Source organism: Ursus arctos, unplaced genomic scaffold (genome assembly GCF_023065955.2).
Source record: "Ursus arctos isolate Adak ecotype North America unplaced genomic scaffold, UrsArc2.0 scaffold_32, whole genome shotgun sequence".
Taxonomy (NCBI): Eukaryota; Metazoa; Chordata; class Mammalia; order Carnivora; family Ursidae; genus Ursus; species Ursus arctos.
This window is the reverse complement of record NW_026623008.1, coordinates 18,674,973-18,693,027: the sequence shown is the minus strand read 5'-3', so window position 1 is coordinate 18,693,027 and position 18,055 is coordinate 18,674,973. Positions and strand designations below refer to the sequence as shown.

General features: G+C 60.3%; 1 protein-coding gene across 3 annotated transcripts; it reads right to left on the bottom strand.

The window, feature by feature from the left end:
* Positions 1-1,219: 1,219 nt before the first annotated feature.
* On the bottom strand, positions 1,220-17,826 carry SELENON (selenoprotein N). Of its 3 annotated transcripts, XM_057305150.1 has the most exons (13): positions 17,746-17,826; positions 17,612-17,634; positions 16,021-16,138; positions 12,814-12,947; positions 9,922-10,134; positions 9,576-9,700; positions 8,852-8,989; positions 7,184-7,265; positions 6,662-6,850; positions 6,229-6,334; positions 5,039-5,151; positions 4,845-4,946; positions 1,220-3,531 (listed from the first exon to the last, which is right to left on the bottom strand). In XM_057305150.1, exons 1-13 carry the CDS (start codon positions 17,774-17,776, stop codon positions 3,361-3,363), a joined length of 1,545 nt encoding a protein of 514 aa, XP_057161133.1. In that variant the 5' UTR covers positions 17,777-17,826; the 3' UTR covers positions 1,220-3,360. The 3 variants fall into 3 exon arrangements, with proteins under 3 accessions (XP_057161133.1, XP_048077929.1, XP_057161134.1); XM_048221972.2 differs by lacking the exons at positions 17,612-17,634; positions 17,746-17,826 and adding an exon at positions 16,879-17,064; XM_057305151.1 differs by lacking the exons at positions 6,662-6,850; positions 17,612-17,634; positions 17,746-17,826 and adding an exon at positions 16,879-17,064.
* Positions 17,827-18,055: the final 229 nt, after the last annotated feature.

Sequence of the window (18,055 nt, the reverse complement as noted above, 5' to 3'; positions counted from 1 at the left end):
TCTCCGTGGCATCCAGGCCTGAGTCACGTGCCCTCCTCTGACCTGAGCACACAGCGGTGCCGGGCTCCAGGCTGCAGTTCTGTGCTCTCAGGGCCTGCAAGTTCCAGCTGCCAGGAACAGGCTGGCTTCACAAGGGGGACAGGTTTGGGCAGTCACACAGGGCCTCTTGCTCAGAACTCTGTGCTTGCTTTAATGCTCGGCTGTTGCCCTCTTGAAATTATATATATATAATTATATAATATATATAGGGCCAGAGACCTCAGAGTTGTCCGCCCTGATCCTTACCATATTTCAAATGCTGAGGGTTGACTTCCAGGTCCAGGCTTCTTGCCAGGATGGCAAGTTGTTTAATCATTGAGTCTCCTTCCTGGTCAATGGCAGGTCTTGCAGACCCACCTTAGCGGTCTTTCCTGGGCATGGGGGATGCTGTCTTGGTGCCCGACCCAGATCACCTCTACCCTGCCAGTGAACCCAGCTTCTGGCTGCTGTGTTGGCTTCACACAACTGCCCCCTTGTCTGGAAAATTGTACTTACAAGAGCGAGCACAGAGGCCCTAATCTGGGAATTTACCCCACCCCCCAAGTCAATGACTGACTGATACAGGTTACAAAAGGCACGTTCTACTCTGGTGTGGCTTATGTTCCTTCCCCTGTGATCATGCCCAGGCTAGGATTTGAGACCGTATCCTCCCTGCTTAGCCTCTTTCCTTTCCCCATTCTTCATCATTCCTTTCTTTTTTTAATTGAAAAAAATTTCTTAAAGGTTTAAAAAATTTTTTATTTTTTTAAAGTAACCTTTACACCCAACATGGGGCTGGAACTCACAACCCTGAGATCAAGAGTCATATGCTCCTTCAACTGAGCCAGCCAGGCACCCCTTCTTCACTCCTTATACAGGCTTTTCCTGAAGTGCACAACCTCAAAAAAAAAAAAAATTACCTAATGCCTGCCTTAGGCTCTGCTTCTAAGACAATGGGTAATTAAATTCAGAATCTTTCTCACCAGATTCTAAAAACAGTAGTAAGTTCTACTACTAGGTCTATCACAAACTTACTTTAAGAACATCACTTGAGCCCTCTAGTGACAGCGAAGATAGTCGATAGATGGATAGAGGCATTCCAGCCATGCTCCCTTGCCCGTCTGCCAAGCCTATCCCACAGAGGAGTCAGACCAAGGCTAGAACTGACCCACATCCCATTCAAAGGAAAGGCACTTAGAACCACCCTGGTCTCTCCAATTTTATTATTGGCCATGTGGGTAGGGGAGGGAAGTGGCAGACGGGTGGCAGGAGGGAGCTGGGGGCCCTCCCCCACCATGAGCTTCAAGGCATAGTGGGGGGGGGTTCAGGAAAAGGCTTGAGGTGAAGATCAGAAAGCCAAAGCAATGGATGCCTTACACGGGATGAGGGCTGTTCAGTGTGGGGCGGGCCCTCCTGGAGCAGCACGAGGGGAAGAGCCTGCTGGGCCGCGAGGCTGGGTCTCCGCTGACACTGGGGGGCTCACGGACTGGTTACTGCCGCCCAGGCCTGGAAGCCTGGACACAGACTCAGGTGCCCTCCCTCCCTGTAAGGGGCCTGGAGGCACCACCTCCCGGAACGACACAACTTGGTTGAGCTTGCTGGCTCATGCCTCTTTTGGTCTGGAGATCAGAGGGAAGGGAGACATTTTGGTCTGAAAGGCTTTCTTTTTCACCTCAGTGAAAATGGGGAGGGGAGAGAGGTGGGGCGCAGTGCAAAACAAAACACTCCAAAATCGAGACAGACTGAATCTCAACTCTACTACGCAGTGGCCTTGGGCACATCACTTCACTTCCCTGAGACTCAGTTTCTTCATCTGCAAAATGGGAACAATTAACATGTGCCTCACGGGTTTGCTGTGAGGATTAAATGAGCAAATACAAGTCATGTTAACGGAGCACCCCTGAGAGAGAAGGCGCAGTACGGATACTTCAGTGGCAGACAGGAGAACTCAGCAGATGGAGGCCTGGGAGTGTGTCTGAGGAAATGTCTGCCTTCCTCTTCCAGGTTTAAGAGTGAGCCCCTGGGGGGTCAGGCATTGGGGAGCAGGTGTGGCTCCAAGGCTTTAATGAAAGCCCAAGGATCTCCCATGGGTCTGAGTGGAGGACAAGGATAGGGTTGGGGGTACACTGACCTTTTTTAAAAAGCTGGAAGAAAAGGAAGAGAGGACTATTTCTTCCCATAGTTGCAGCTGCAAAGACATCAAGCTGGACCCATCTAGGATTTCAGATCCAGCCATCATGGGGCTGCTGCTGGGGGGAGACACTGCCCCTTCTTTCTCCTCAGCGTTGGGGTTATCAAAAATACCTACAAACTGTGAGAAGCTTCTCATAAAAACACTTTTCTGCATATATAAAAAAGACTGGCTGTGGTCCGTGGCTTGGGACGTAGACCAAGGCCTTAAGAGAGGCCAAGGAGGGTCAATGGCTGCTCGGGGGTGGGCAAGCTGGTCTGGGCTGCCCTGGCAGCCGGGGCAGCACCAGCTCTGGGGGAGGCCGTGTTCTTTGGCTGAGCTACACTTCTGGGGAGCGGGGGTCTGAGGGCCAGGAGGCTGGCTCCAGTCGTCCTTCTGTGACCCTCGCCGGGGTGGGCAGTTGGGGGTGCCTTGGCCTTGGGCCTCAGGATCCCCTCAGTGGACTCCCTTGCTAAGAGCACAGCCTACGTCACAGTGAACTCTCCAGGCGGCCGGCCTCCAGCAAGCCCCACAATAGGTGCTGGGTCCTCTCGTTAGGTCGGTTGAGTGGTCTGGGGAGCCGAGGTCTAGGTACAGTGAATTCTCCTTCCGAAGGAGGGTTTTGCCCTGAGCCTCCAGAAGGCTGTCTCCAGCTGAACTGACCCCACTGGGGGACACCAGGCAGAGAGGGGCAGCCAGGAAGGAGGCTCCAAACAAGAGTGCTTCCCTGATAATCCCTCCTTAACCCCCAGTCCAGGGTTTCTTGATGTTTCTTCTGGGAGGGTGTGAATGTAAGGAGAGGGGGTGGCCCAGTCTTCCTAGCACCACTCCTCCCTGATCTTTACCCACAAGGACCTGAGCTAGGTGCCCGAGTGGGTGAGGTCCAGGGAGATGATCCGAGGCCCTGGTTTGGGTATCCTGAACAGCTTCTGGGACCATGTGGGTAGTAAAGGGCTGATGGTGGCAGCTGGAGCCAAAGGTTTATTTGTCCAGCCAGCCCAGGCACCCCCTGTCTACCCCCCATTGACCTCAGGTCCCACGGGCAGCCTGGGAGTGGCAGGGGCGGGAGTGCGAGGACCACTGGCTCTGGCCCTGAGGGGCCTGTCCTCGCACTGGAGGCCCTTCCTTCAGCTCCGCCTCTCCAGCCTGGCCTCTCGAAGCCTGAGGGCACACTAGGGCTGGAGGAGGGGCAGGCCACGCCGAAGGCCCTCCTTCAGGAACTGCATATAGGTGGCTGTGGACGGGTCTTCAAAGGCGGACGAGAAGCTGAAGACGTTGTTCTCAACATCCTCCGGCTTCATGGAGGTGATATCCAAGAAGTAGTTGGCGTTGATGTGGTGGACCTGGGAGAAGGGCTGGGTGAGGAGAGCGAGGGGGGCCCCCTGCTCCCTGTCTGCTCATGCTCTTTTGGGAGAAGGGACCACTGTCAGGCCTCGACTGTCCTCACTCCGAGGCAGATGGCAGACGGGCAGGGCAGAACCCGCCCAAGGCCAGCCGCTCCCCTCTCCCGCCTCTGGGAGCACAGGGCCCTCCGCCCGCAGAGCTCTCCCACACCTCATCTACTGGCGAGACCTAATGCCTCTCCGCCTTCCCCCCGCCCCACGCCCCCCGCAGCCCCTCTTCTCCTCTGTTCCTGGGACCCTTGAACTCCACATTCCCTTCAGCCAAAACGCCCCCCACTCTGTGTGCCTGCTCCCCGCCCCCCCCCGGCCTCTCACCCTGGCTAGTCAGCTCCTTAAGGGCAGGTGCCCAGGACACAAGCCAAGAAACAAACGGACAAGTGGGAGAGCACAGTCCCCGGGCCAAGTTCTGTCCGCCTGGCTCCGTGATGCCAGGGCCCTGCCAGGGCCGGGCCCCAGCGGGCCGAGCGCCAGTGCACAATGGCCCTCTTGCCGGCCAGCCTCGGCTCTTGCTCCCCCACTTCCTCCTCTGCTTCAGAGCCTGAGGAAGCCGACTACCCCCCCCCCCCCCCCAGCCTTCAGTCCCACACTGATCACCCCTCGGGACGCGAAGGGTAAGGGCCAGGAGATTCTGAGGCTCACACACAGGCCTGGTTTCCAAACCAGCTGCGCTTCTCAATTGTGCAACTTTCACCAAGTCTCTGGACCTTTTTGAGCCTCAGTTTCCTTGTCTGTAAAATGGGCACTCGTGATTGTCCTTCTCCCAAAGCTGTGTAGACCCCAGTAAGGCTGTGTGTGAGTGCTTACAGGAACCCCGGGGAGAGGTAAGGTCTTGCAGCTTGGCTCAGCCTGGGGCTCCCTGGTCTTCTCTGCTTGTCACGAGGCCTGCCCCTCCTTCCTCCTTCCACCCCAGAGCTGGCCACAATGGTCCAGGGTGAGCCTTCCCTTCCAGGCCATGTTCCTGTCCATTCGGCTGCTAGCCTGTGCTCCTGGCTGCCCGGTCCCCAAAGTGCTTTCGAGGTCCCCCTTCTCGTGGGAGCATCTCAGCCCCTGCATGAGGCACGCAGGGTGGGCCTGACAATTCCTATTTTATAGATGGTTACGAGTGAGGCTCAGACTGGCTAGGAGAGCAGCCGGAAGTGGTGGGGGCAGCCCCGAAGCCCGACAAGGTCTCTAAGTCTGTGCCCCTTGCTTGCTGCTTCCTCTGCCCCCCCGCTGCCTGGCCCAACTGGGGGAAGCTGTCGGGGGCTGCCTACCACAGTGCCGTTGGGCAGACAAATCATCATCTCCACGGGGAAGCTGTACTTCTCCAGGTGCAGGTCAGCTAGCTTCTTGTGGGATGGGTTCTCCTGGTCGTTCTGTGGGGACAGGTGGCACACTCCCAATGCCTCAGCCGCTGGCACCGTCCCCGGGGCTCCCATGGGGCTGTTCCCACCCACCCGCCACTCACCTGCAGGTCTTCCAGCTCCTTCACCAGGGACCAGGTGCTGATGAAGCTCTCGTTGAGGAGGGCAATGATGGGCGAACTTTCCAGGACAGTCTCCCGGAGAGTCCGCCCTGAACCTGTTCAGGGAACAGCAAAGCCAGAAGGGTGAGGCACCCCACGTCTTACCGGGTTTTCGATCAGCAATAAACCTCACGGGCTGTAGAGCGGTCTGTGCGCCCCAGTAAAATAACAGATTCCAAGAGCCTGCCACAGAGTAGTGCTGAGCAGAGGGTAGCAGTCATTCCAGTCAGTGACATCCCGGCATCCTGGGCTGAGATGGGGCAGGGGGGCAGGGGGAGGAGGGAGACAGATAGACGGACGACAACCTCGGCCCAGGGGCCTGCAGACGGTGCCAGCTTCTTCACTCTGCTAACCTTCAGAGCCCAGGGCCTTTGCACAGGTAATTCTACCTCAAACACTTTTCCTCCTGTCACTTGATAAACTTCTACTCCGCCTCCAAAGTCTCAGCTTAAATCTCTTCCTCCGAGAAGCCTTCCCTGAACCCCCAGTTACAGTCTTGTGCCACCTGGGACCTTGCCCTGTGGTACGTCCGCCTTCTGCACATGGCGCTCCCCAAGGACAGGGACCACTTCTGACAAGACTCCCAGCACGCAGCCCATGGGCTTAGCGTGGGGGTGCCAGGGGTGTTTGTGGATGGACTGGATGAGGGCAGGGGCACGGTCTTACTAGTCTTTGTACCCGCAGTCAGACACCCCAGATCTTTGTATGTGGCAGGTCTCGGGTGAATCTTCTGGAAAAGTGAGTGCATGGCCAGCCTCTGGCACCATTTCTCTCTTACTTGTGTGCAACACTTCACGGAGCACAGGCACTTTTACCCCATTTTCACAACTCTGGGAGGTAAGTATGTTACCCCTCTTTCACTGTCGAGAAAACTAAGGTTCAAGGAGGGGAAGTCACTTGGCCCAGGTCTCCACACTGAAAATGACTGAGCGGGGCTCTTTCTGCTGTGAACAGCAGCTTCTTCTGAGCTCGGCGCAGAACTCCCGCAAGCTCTTACCACATACCCCTGCCCTGTGTAGTCCCCAAGCCCCCCCATGCTCCAACAGGACAGTCCTGTTGATCTCAGAGCCCCCCGCACCCCATGAGCTGGGATGTCTCCCCCCATTCTCTCAGCCCGGCGGGGTCTCCCTCACCTCAGCAGGACTGGTCATCCAGGGCCCCCCACAGCAGAATTGAGTGCACCAGCTTGTTCTTGGCCCTGGCTTGGTCGAAGGCCTCGGTGAATGGCAGATAGGTGACCTGGGGCCAAGGGAGACAGAGAGAATCCACTGTGTGCAGCTAGGGTCCTATTCAGGGGCTGTGTATAATGTGTGTGTACGTGTGTGTGTGTGTGTGTGTGAGAGAGAGAGAGAGAGAGAGAGAGAGAGAGAGAGAGAGAGAAGGATTTTGCTGGGCCAGGGGAGGCCTCCTGCCAAGGTCTGAGTGGCAAAAGAGAGGCCCCACTGGTACGGGCCGGGCCAGGCAGGGAGGTGGCCTCAGCAGCAAGCCCTGTCCCCAGCCTGGAATCGAGTGCCCACCCCCAAGCCACTGTTCCCCCAGCCCTGACCAGCTCCCGTCCGGCCCCACCTTCTTGAAGGGGTACATGGCCACCTCCAGGCGCCGGGCAGCCTCCTCCCAGCTCAGCTCCTGCTGCCACTTGATCTCCTCAAACACAAACTGGAGGGGCTCCCCTGAGGGCGGGCGGCTATCGATCATGTTGCCGTCCTCATCCAGGATCATGGAGGGCACCGACGGGCCCAGGGCCTCCAGCTCCATCTGGGCCAGAGGGCCGTGGGGGATGACATCAGTGAGGGTGTCTCAGAGATGGGCAAGAATCCTTAAGAGACCCCCAAAGATACCCCACTCGTGGCAAAGGTGGAGGAACTGAGGCCCAGGGAAGGGCAGGGCCAAGTTGGGGCTCCTTCCACCGCGTGAAGCCGTCTAAGGGCCGATGGCAGCTGTTGGGTTTTCTGTGCAGGATCAGGTGGTTTCCCAGAATCCTGCTTTGGGGACGGTTGGCCTCAGCCCCCCCAGGAGCTCTGTTCTTCACCTGGACTGCCTGAGGCTCGTAGCCCTGCAGACCTGGGTCAGGACTGCCGGTGTGCTCACCTGGGGGATGTAGCCAATGTCCACCTCCATGTTGCTGCTCTCACTGGCCCCGTACAGCCACTCCATGTCCACATTCAGAGACCTGGCGACAGGGAGAGGGGGGCCAGGGCCGAACACCCCCATCACCAAGGCCCATGTCGAACTTTCACTCTCTGAGAGCGCACAACCCTCCCCATTTTACGGATGAGAACACCGAGGCTTGGCAAGGTGAACCCAAGGTCTTAGCGCCACTGGGATTCTGACCGCAGAGCCTGGGCCCTCTTCTGTCCTTGGGCGGCCTCTTCAGAAGGCACTGCAACCACACCAGGCTTGCCTGGCCCAGCCCCTTACAGTTCACAGAGGGCTTTCACGTCCGTGTCTCACATGCTGCCCAAGGCTCTTTGAGGTGCAAAGATTGTCAGTGCCTTCCTCAGGACACAGAGAGGGACAGGAGTGAAGGCCTGGCACCGTCCTCCCTGAGCTGGCCTCCCCGGCTCCCTCTCAGGCAGGAAGTCTGGCCCCACCACATGCCATCTGCAGATCGGCCACATGAGGGAGCCCCAGGACCGACAACTAACCGCCTCGGGCAGGGGGAGCGGGGTGCCTGAGGAGGTGGGCGGACCCGTGGCCTGGTCCTGGGGCTGGTCATTTGCCCCTGCCCTGTTTCATCCAATCCAGGACCCCCACCTCCAACCCTGGGGTGGAGGCAGATGTGCTCTGGGCTGAGCCAGTGCAGTCGAGGAGGGGAGGGGGGCTTGCTTGCTGAGGGGAGGGAGAGGAAATCACTCCTGCTCCTGGGGGCAACTTTCTCTTCCCAGGCTCTCCCAACCAGCCCTTCACTCATGCCCAGGAGCCATCCTCCCATCTAACAGACGAGGAAACAGGCCCAGAGATGGCCAGGGCCTTGCCCACAGCCATGCAGCCCACGGTGCCACAGGGGAGACTTAACTATGGGGCTCCCGGCTCCCAGCCAAGGTCTTGTCCCTGTCCTGGGTCACTCAGACCCACTAAGCAGCCACTTGCTATCAGGGAGGAATCTGGAAAGACTCGAAGCTGGCCTTCTGGTCCCATGCTCCCTGACAAGAGGCTGGGCATGCAGGTGGGCGGCTGACGTGGAGCGCTCCCGAAGGGCCCATTCCCTCCACCCCCCAGGGCCTGTGGTAGCAACTGCCGGCAGCGGAAGGACTGCCCCCAGGACTACATGTGCTGCTCCCTTTGCTTGGCTAAACCCTCCTCACCCCACCCCCTCCCCCACTCAGGTCTCTGCTTCTGTCTCTTCCTCTAAGAAGGCTTCCTGGACTCAGGCCAGCCAGGTCCCTGCCCAGCTGCCAGCACTAGGGTGCCACGCGCAGGCTGTGGTCATGGGTCTGTGGGAGGTCTGTCAGCAATATGGGGGTGTCAGGCTCCAGCTTTGGGGAGGGTCTGCTGCACTGGGTCCCTGGTGCAGAGCTGGCAGTCCAGGCCAACTGGGACATGGTTGCCGGATGATGGAATGACCCACCTCCACTCATGTCAAGCTGCCTCCTGGGTCAGCTCCAGGCCCCTTCCAAGAGAAGTGGCTCTGGGGAGCGAAGGAGGGGTAGAGACAGAGGGGGCCTCTGGGCCCTGCACCTGAGCTCCAGGAGCTGGGGGGTGGAGTGGGGCAAACTACAGTGGGATGCAGGGCTGGGCCGGGGTCAAGACTCCCACCTGTGGTTGGGCACGAAGAGCCGGAAGTCTCGGATGTGAGTGGCGTCTTTGGAGAGGATGATGTGGCCGGTGAACTGGCCAGGTGAGAACCAGAAGGGGAAGTCAGGCGGCTCGCTGAGCTGGAACTCGGCGTGGATCCTGGAGGGAAAGCAGCCCGGCTGGGAGCAGCCCCTGCTGAGCCACGGCCCACCCTGCTGCTTCTGTGCCAAAGCTGGGGAGCCCTTGGCCAGACTCTTGTGGGGGAGGACAGGGCTGGGCAGGGGACGAAGGAGAATGTGCGGGGCAGGGAAAAGCCCCGAGACCCTCCAAGCGCTGCCCATCCTCGGGGCCCAGTACACGCGCGGCCTTCTCCACAGGCCTTGCCTCCAGCCTTCCGCGTGCGTGCGTGTGTGTGTGTGTGTGAGAGAGAGAGAGAGAGAGAGAGAGAGAGAGAGCACGCGCGCGAGCTGGGGTCACAGCTCCTACACGCCCCCTTCTGGGTGGGTAACGATCACAGCCTCCAGCCCCACGCCCAGCATGCTCCCCACTTTCCCTTGCTCCCAGGAGGGGGTCACCGCCACCCCCTCCACAGGCGAGGAAACGGAGGCCCAGAGAGCCAACATGGCTTGCCGGAGCCCAGAGGGTGGTACGCGGTGGCCCTGGGGGCTTCCAGGCAGCCCCCCCCCATGCTCCCCTGGGCCCCCGGAGCGGCTGAGGGGCCTGGGGGCTGTCGAGGGCTACACACCGGAACATCACAGTGTAGTAGAAGTCGCTGAAGGCGGTCAGGCAGGCGACGGCCCCCTGAGGGGCAAAGCGCGTCTTCACGAAGGGCCGCGGGTGGAACATGCTCAGGAGCCGGTGGATGATGACCTGCGGGGGGCAGTGAAGACCCGGGCTGCGGGCTGCGGCCTGGTCCGCGAGGTGAGCGTCTGTTCCAGGCCTGCAGGCCGGGGGGCGGGGGGGGGGGCTGGGGGGCCTGGGGGCCCGGGTCAGAGCAGACGCAGAGCAGACGCAGAAGGGGCCAGGCCTGGGCGGGGGGCTGCGGCTGGGGCTGGGGTGGAAGGCCCGGCCTCACTGTGGGCGGCCCTCACCTCTTTGCCCTTGGGCGGTGGGGGGTAGAAGCGGTTGTTGGACAGATAGCCGGTGAAGACGCTCAGCTCACCGGGGATGATCCACCAGGGCTCCCCCAGTTCCACCTGGCCCCCAGGGGGAAGGAAGGGCTGGAAGTGGCGGGCGGCAAACACCGCACTCGGCAAGGCAGCGGTCGTCCAGTTGCGGAGGCCGGACAGGGCCAGGCGGGAGACCTGGGGCGGGGGAAAGCCGGGGCTCTAGGGTGCTGAGAACCACGATGTGGGGGTCCCTGTTCCACGTGTGGCTGGAGGTCTCCCTTGAGCCCTGAGCCAGCCCGCGAGCAAAGGGAGCAGCAGGACCCAGGGGGTGCTTTGGTCCTGGTGAGGGCCACAGGCCTGGCACTATCTTGCCAGAGCCGAGGCCCACCTCACCTTCCCGGCCCCCAGCAGCACCCCGCTGGCCCGCTCAGGCGCAGCCCAGGCCGGAGCTGGCAGGGCCAGCTAGGGCTGGCACGGGGTGGGGGGAGCTCTGTGCAGGGGTTCCGATGGCCTCTTCCCTCCCTCGTCGAGCCAGTCACACGGTTCCAGGCCTCACAGGCACATGGTCCTGCCTCCCTCTGCGGTGCCAGCTGGCAACCCTGAGTGCCACCACCTGCCACCCCTCCACCAGCCTTGCCTTCTCCCCGACCTTCTTCTCATCAAGTCTCCTCCTGGGGCTAATGTCCCACGGAGGGGGCTGAGACTTTGGAGAGAAGTCTGAGGAGGAAGGTGGTCACCACCTTTTGGGGGAACTCTCTGGGGTAAAGAGCAGGATGCAACCGCAGAGAAGGGGAAGGAAGGTCACTCCCAGAGAGTGCCCCCTTCTAGAGTCGCCCCCTTCCAGAGTCATCCGTACCACACTGGGCAGCACCTGGCATGCCCGGCATCCCTCAGCTGTTGCCTGTCAGCAAGGCACCATCTCTGCCAGGTGAGCTGACACGTGGGACAGATGGGGGTCAGACCGCGCGGGCCGTCTGCACATCTGGAGCGCTGAGGTGGGACCCAGGGCATGGCCTCTGGTAAAAGCTGCCCCTCTGCCAGCCCCTCCCTGTCCCGCACGAGCCTGGCCCTTCGGGGGCGCTCCACCACCAGGGAGCTGCTAGGTCTTCCATGGCATCAGGCTCCCTCTCCCTTCCCCGCCTCCACGGTGGTGGGGGGCCAGGCTCACGGGGAGGAGGGAGGTTCTCGGAGCTACCCCCCAAGAAGACTGAGCCCGCGGGTTCTCTACGCAGGGCCGGCTGTGCTGAGCCAGGCGGAGCTGCCCGCCCGCGGGGTCCTGCCCACAGGCTGGCCACCCCTGCAGGGGAGCTGCCCGCGAAGGGGGGCTGCGCTCTGTGGGGCGCAGTCCCTGCCCCATCTTCCCTCTAAGTGCAGCTGTGCCCTGGCACCCCGCCAGTCCCGCCCTGCTCTCACTGCTCTGTGGGGGACTCATCTATTCGGACAACTTCAACCACCAACTGTCCCTGCCAACCTTCCCTCCCCAGATCTTCTGTGGGAGGCCAAACCTGTGTTTCCAACCTCGCTTACTGGACTGTTCCCCTAGACATCCCCAGGCGCCTCGACTTCACTGTGTCCAGACTGACCTCATTCGCTCCCCACCAGACCCATTCCCTCCTCTGGTCCCCATGGGGCAAATGGCCCACCCTGCACTTGGTCACCATCCAGAAGCCTGAGTACCCCCTCTCCCCTCCCCCACTTTCCATTAGTAGCCATGCCCTGTCTTCCTTCCCTTCCCAGCATCTTCTAGGCTGTCCTTCCTCTCCATCACCGCTGCCCCCCCCCCCCCCCGCCTCCTCCCTCCTGAGAACTGGTCTTCTCCTCTCTCATTTCTCCCCAGCCTGCCAGCATCTGCCGAGGGAACCCTCCCATTTCAAAATCTGCTACGGTAATTTGCTGCCGCAGATCGAAGGCCAAACAAAGTCAAGCGACCAAGGCCCTCTGCAGTCTGGCGACTTCTCTCCCAGCCCCACTGACCGGAATGCCCCTGCCTGTGTCCCACGTGCTCTGGGTCCAGCCGCACCAGCTCTCTGTCCGCAGGCGACTGGCCGGGCACCTCCTGCCCTCAGATCTTTGTCCAAGCTGAAGTGGCATTTCAGGGGAGACCGAAAGGCCGAGAAGGTGTGGGCTGGGCAAAGAGGAAAAGTTGCTCCTGGCAGAGGGGAGAGCATCCGAGAAGGCTCAAGGCTGGAAGAAAGCCTGGACGTCTGGAGTGGCTGGAACAGAGCGAGCTGGGGGGTGGGTGGGGAAGGCAGGCAGGGTGTGGGGCTGCCTCAGGGCCAGGATGGGCTTGAAACCTTGGCCACGGGGGCCTCGGGGCAGGGTGGGGCTGACCCCTGCCAGGGGCTGAGCCTCAGGTCTAGTCCGGCAGAGTTCAGCCGAGCACCTGTCAAGTGCCAGGGGCCTGAGGAGGCACAGAGGCCTCGCCCTCAAGAAACTCACAGCCTGGGGGGCGGGGGAAGACCCACTTGCAGAAAGTAATGAGCCCACGTGAGGCGCCAGCTCCAGTCCCTGAGCTGCCTCCTCGGACCAGGTCCTTCCACCCCTGCCTCCCCTGGCTCAGCCCCCTCCTCCGGCAGTCTCAGCAGATGGCACTGCCTCCAGGAAGCCAGTCCAGATCCCATCTGGGTTAGGGGCTCATGCTTATCCCTCCTGCACCAGACTGTGTCCTAAACGACAGGGTCGGCATCACACCCACTGCTGGACCCCTCAGGGCCTGGCATACTGGGGGCACAGAGGGCAGCTAATAAGGGGAGGAAGGAAAGAGGGAAACAGAAACAGAGCACAGACCTCTTCTCGGGAGGTGAGTGAGCGCGGATGATCCTGTGTCTGTGGTCCCACCTATGGGCGGTCTCCACTGCCCCCACTCAGACTCACCCCCAGGAACCCATCTTTGCTCTTGGTCATGGACTCCGGGATTAGAGGCTGGAATCGGGCTTCTATGGTGAGCGTCTCCTCACTGGGGTCAAGGGGCAGCTCCTCCTCCTCGTAGCTGGCCGCAGGAGTTGACCCTATGAGACACGGTTGCTGAAGAGGGGCCCTGCCCTCCGGCTGCAGGGCCCCTCTTCTCTGGGGAGGTCCACTCCCCCCACCACTGGAAGGTGATTCATGGGAGCCAGGCTTAGAGCTGGAGTAATAGTTGACAATTACCAAAGCAACAACCAGCAAGTGTCACATTTTAGTTTCACAGTAGTCCTGAGAGACAGAGAATAATATCATTACCAATTCCATTTTACATGAGAAAGTGGAGGCTCAGAGAGGTGAAGTCACTTCCTGAAGGTCACACAGCTAGGTAGTGGGGAGTCAGGATTCAAACCCTGGCTTGTGTTACTCTAAACCCACAATCAATAATGACCGTCTTCTGAGGGCACTGTGATCTCAGACTCTGTTTCCTTAAAGGCTCAGGAACCAGATGACCTGGGTTCAAATTCTGCCCCTCACCCCTGTGTGCTTTGGCCAGTGGCTTGTTATGAGGATTGGATGAGAGAATCCACGTAGTGTCAGCACCTGGTCTGGTACAGACTGAACCCGTCATACACTTTAGCTGTATTATTACTACCAGAAGACTCGGGGTTGGGGAGCCACAGAGCTAGGGCTCAAACCGAATTCTTCTGACCCCACCCTGTGCTCTTTCCACCAGGCCAGGCTGGCTGGTTGGCCTGCTTCCCTTTGTTCTCTGAACTGAGTCTAGGTGAACTTGGTGCTGGGCCCACCAAAGGCAGTGTCCGGGCAGGCGACTGCCTGTCCCAGCGGCTGGGGTCCCGGCACCAAAGAGAAGCTGCTGCCCGGGGCCTGGAGAAGAGAACGCTCAGGCTGGGCCTCATCAGCCCAGCTCCAGGCTGAGGTCAGTTCCCTTTCCGGGATGATTTGGGGCAAATCACTCAGCCCCTCTGGTTTTCCCACATGGGCAATCGAGGCCACGCTGCCCTGCGTGAGCCTGTCCTGGGGGCCTTGTGAAGAAATGAACGCTCGTCAGAGAGCCACTGAGAAGAACGAATGAAAGCAAGGAACAGAACCATCTTTGACACCATCTTTGGTGTCAAGAAGCCCTGAGATAGATTGCAACGCCCTCAAGATCGCCAGTTTGGAAGAGAGGAGACCGGCTTCTCCCTGATTCTCTGGGTGGTCCTGTCTCCCCATCTGTGTAAGGCGGGGCTGGAGTGGCAGTGGCTGAACTTGATTTCTCGGGTCTCTTCCTGCCGGAGGTATGCCCAGTCTGAGACCTTTCAAGTGTGGACCGAGTCATGATGAAGGCTGAGGGAGAAAGGAAGCCAATTTCCAAAGCGGGGACTGATGGAAAGGAGGGGCCTTAGACGCCTCCGAGGGGGAAGGCCGCGGCACTGCTTGTCATGGCTGCTGTCCCCGGGCAGGTTCAGGGGACAGAGATGATGCTTGGCATCTGCTGGCGAACTGACAGGCCAGCTGGGAGCACTGAGAGCGGTTCTTAAACAGGAATCATCAGAATCGTTTGGGACACCTTTCTAAACTGCAAATGCCCAGAACCCTCCTCAAACCTACTGAGCCAGAATTCTCAGGGGCTGGAATCCGCACACGCCGGCAGCTTCTGAGGCAAAGCCCTGTTCTGAAGAATCACGGTTATTTCTACATTTGTAAGCCGCTGGAGCAAGACTTTCCAAAGAGCGATCTGGAAGCCTCAGGGGAAGGGAACAGTGAGAATGTGCGAGCTTATTCGTCTGCCTTGCTTTTTCAAGTATTTTACTCTTATCACAGATAATTATTAATACCGATGTCCAGCACGTTTTTCATCAAAAGTTTTATTTCCTGACTTACAAGTAACTCATTACAGACTTCGTAAAACTTTTAAGGTATTAAAGAAAATTAAACACACTCATAACTCTACCAACTAGACAGATTGCTTCTGTTTCCTGCATAGATTTGATGTTTTGGGTTTTGTTTTAGTTTATGTTTTCTTTTCCCAAAACTTGGTTCAGTTTTGCACTCCTAGCGGCCTAGGCCGTAAGGGAGGGAGAAAAAGATTTATGTGAAAAAAATCAAAAGTGCCCTCGAGCCCAGCAAGCTTGTCCAACACGCCATGATGAGGGAACTCACTCTCTCTGTCCACAAAAAAGGACCAGGCGGTGGCTGGGTGGGTGTTCTGCGAAGTGTCTGCAGAGTAAGAGGTCAAAGCCAAACCACACGACGCTGACCTGTTTACCTGCCCAGCTGCCTCCCACAGAACTTAATGCCACTGAGAGACACTGGCCACACCTGCTCAGCAAATGCACATTTTCCATCCGACCCCCTCCTCTGGCAGGGACTGTGCTCACCGGGCCAGAAAGTGGCCGATCTACCTGACCCCGCCTGAGACACGCAAGGCCTGTCCCTGGGCAGCGGGCACCTCTTCCTTGCCTTTCCCACCTGTTGACCTACTTACACCCGGCAATTTGGATAACAAGATCCCACGGTCAAGAGATGTCACAAGAAGTTGGACAGAAATGGACACAGAGGTTGGGGTGCTGGTGAGACCGTGAGAGAAGCATTTAATCATTCATTAGAATATTTCAGGACCTCATCTTTATAAAAAAAAAAGAAATCACGGATTACAACTGGGTAAAAATGGATCGCCGGGACAGGCTAGGAATCTGACAGCATCTAAACAAATAAGTAGTAATACTGGTAAGAGCCCGTGTCTACAGAATAGCGACTGTATACTGGTCACTCGGCAGATAATCTCTCTACTCCTCAAACCCGTGGCCCCGGTTCCCATCCTGGCTCTGCACCTTGCTGGGCCTCGGTCTCCCAAACTATAAACCGGAGAATGATGACAGCGACTGTTTCACAGGACACGGTGAAGATTAAAGAGATAACTCACGTGCAGGGCTTCAAATCACGTCTAGAAGCGGTCAGGGAGTGTTAACTAGTATTTGCACCTGAGAACGGGCTCAGGCAGTGCCAGGGCAGCTCCCAAACCGCCAGCTGGAAAGGGTCAGAGCAGAGAGGACCCCAGGGCTGCAGGATCCCTCTTGTCACTCTCCCGGTGGCCCTCCCGCTCAGGGCAGGCACAGTGGCCAAGACGCTGAGGGCCATGACTCGGGTGCCCCTGTCCCCAGCCTCGCCTGGTACCTGTCAGCTTCTCAGCAATGGGCTTGAACTCCTCGGGGCTGATGTACATATCCCCGTCTGTGTCCAAGGAGGAAAAGAGAAAGAGGCCTTCTGTCCCCAGGGCCTTCAGCGCCGACTCCTGCTGGGGAGGAAGGGGCTCCACTGAGCACCATTTGGATACCCAGCTGGGGTCCCAAACAGGTGGAGGGGGCAGCTCCAAGCACCATCTTCCTGGGTTCTCACAATATTTCCCAGTCCGCCCAATCCAGACCTCACCTCTGCACCATCCCAGAGCCCCAGTCCCTGCCAGTCTCTGCTGGGCCCTGCTTCACTCCGGGCCTTCATCCACTAGCCACTATGCCTAAGGCTGTCCTAGTCTCCTTCTACCTGGTCCTGTCCCCATGTCACATTCTGCCACCAGTGTCCTCTCCTGTCCCCCCAGCACTGTCCCAGCAGCCCCCCCCCCCCCCCCGGGTCGACTCTCCCCACCAGACTCTCCCCGTCCCAGCTTCACTCGCACTGTCCAAGTCACTGCTCGGGACCGCCCCTCCGGTCTGTCCCAGGCGCTGCCTCACACTGGGCCAATGTCCTGGCCTCCCTGCACCGTCCTCCCAAGTCGGCTCGACCCGCCACCCCCACCCTCACCCTCCCTTTCATGCCACCCTCCCTGGCCCAGCGGTCCCCACCTTCCATCCCGCCCCTACCCCCACCCCACGCGGTCCCCTTCCCCCTCCCTCCGAGCCCCGCTCCTGCGGACTCCGAGCCCCCCCACGCCCCCTCCCCCGCCTCCTCCCGGTCCCCCCCACGCCGCCCGGACCCCGACCCCCAGAGCCCAGGCCCCCGCGAGCCCCGCGCCCGCCCCTTCCCCGCGGGCCGGACCTGCCGCGCGGCCGCCTGGGCCTCGTTGTGGCGGGCGTAGGCTCGGGCGGCGGCGGCGGCGGCGGCGGCGGCGAGCAGGGCCCCGAGCAGCGCCAGGGCGCGGGCGCGGCGGGCTGCGGGCGGCGGCGCGGAGGGCTCGGGGCCGGGGCCGGGCGGCCCACGCTCACCCGGCCGGGCCCGGCCCATGGCGGCGGCGGGGCGGCGGACTGGCGGCGGGCGCGGCGGCGGCGGCGGCGAAGGCGGGGCGGGGCGGCCTCCGGCCGTGGGGCGGGCGCGGGCCGCGGGCTCGGCGGCGTCAGGGGCCGCCCAGCGAGTCAGTGCGGGGCCGGGGCTCCCCGCCGCCCGCCTCCCGGCCCGGCCTGCACGTCGGCTCCCAAAATGAAAGCGGGGCCCGGGCGTCGCGTCCTGCCCGGCGGAGGCCTGGGGGGCGGCGGGCGGCCGGCGGGAGAGGGGGGCGTCCGCACCCCCGAAGCTTGCCGGGGAGGGGTCTCCGGACCACCAGGCTTCGTGACCCCTCTGTTGGCAGATGGGAGGGAGGCCGGGGGGGGGGCACCCCACCCTCCACCCTATCCCACCTGCTTTCCAAACCGTCTTCAGTCGTCGAGAAGAATAAAAACCTACAAACTCCATTCCCTCAGGGTCCCGCTGGAAGGCCACCTCCGCGCAGTGGCCGGGGGCGGGGCAGCTACCTGCACAAGGCCACACGCAGGTGCTGCGGCCCTGAAACCCTCACCTGCGGGAGCAGAACGTCCGCACCTGTAAGGGGGAGTCAGAAGAGGCCTTCCCTGTGGGTGGTGGTGAGGAAGAAACACCCGGGTCGGTGGGGCTGGCAGCCCCTTGGCATGGGCAGGCCCGACGGTGACTTACCAGCTACCCTCTCCTCTGCTGGACATGGCATGGCCACAGGAGCGATTTTTCTAGAGAACAACTCTTGGCATGCCTGGAGGAGGACCTTGGGAATGGGGGTGGGTGGAGTTTGAGGAAATACTTTTGGATCTGTCAATGCTTTTGGTTCCTGTCTCAGAAGCCTTGGTTCCACTGGGGCCCTCTTCCATCTTTTTAAAGTCTCCAGGAGCCGGGGGATGGCTCTCTCTTTCCCAGGAGAGGGCAGCAACCGCCCGAGCCTCTAGACAAGAACCCTGGCCCCAGGGGAGCCGCAGCACCACCCTTGGACATC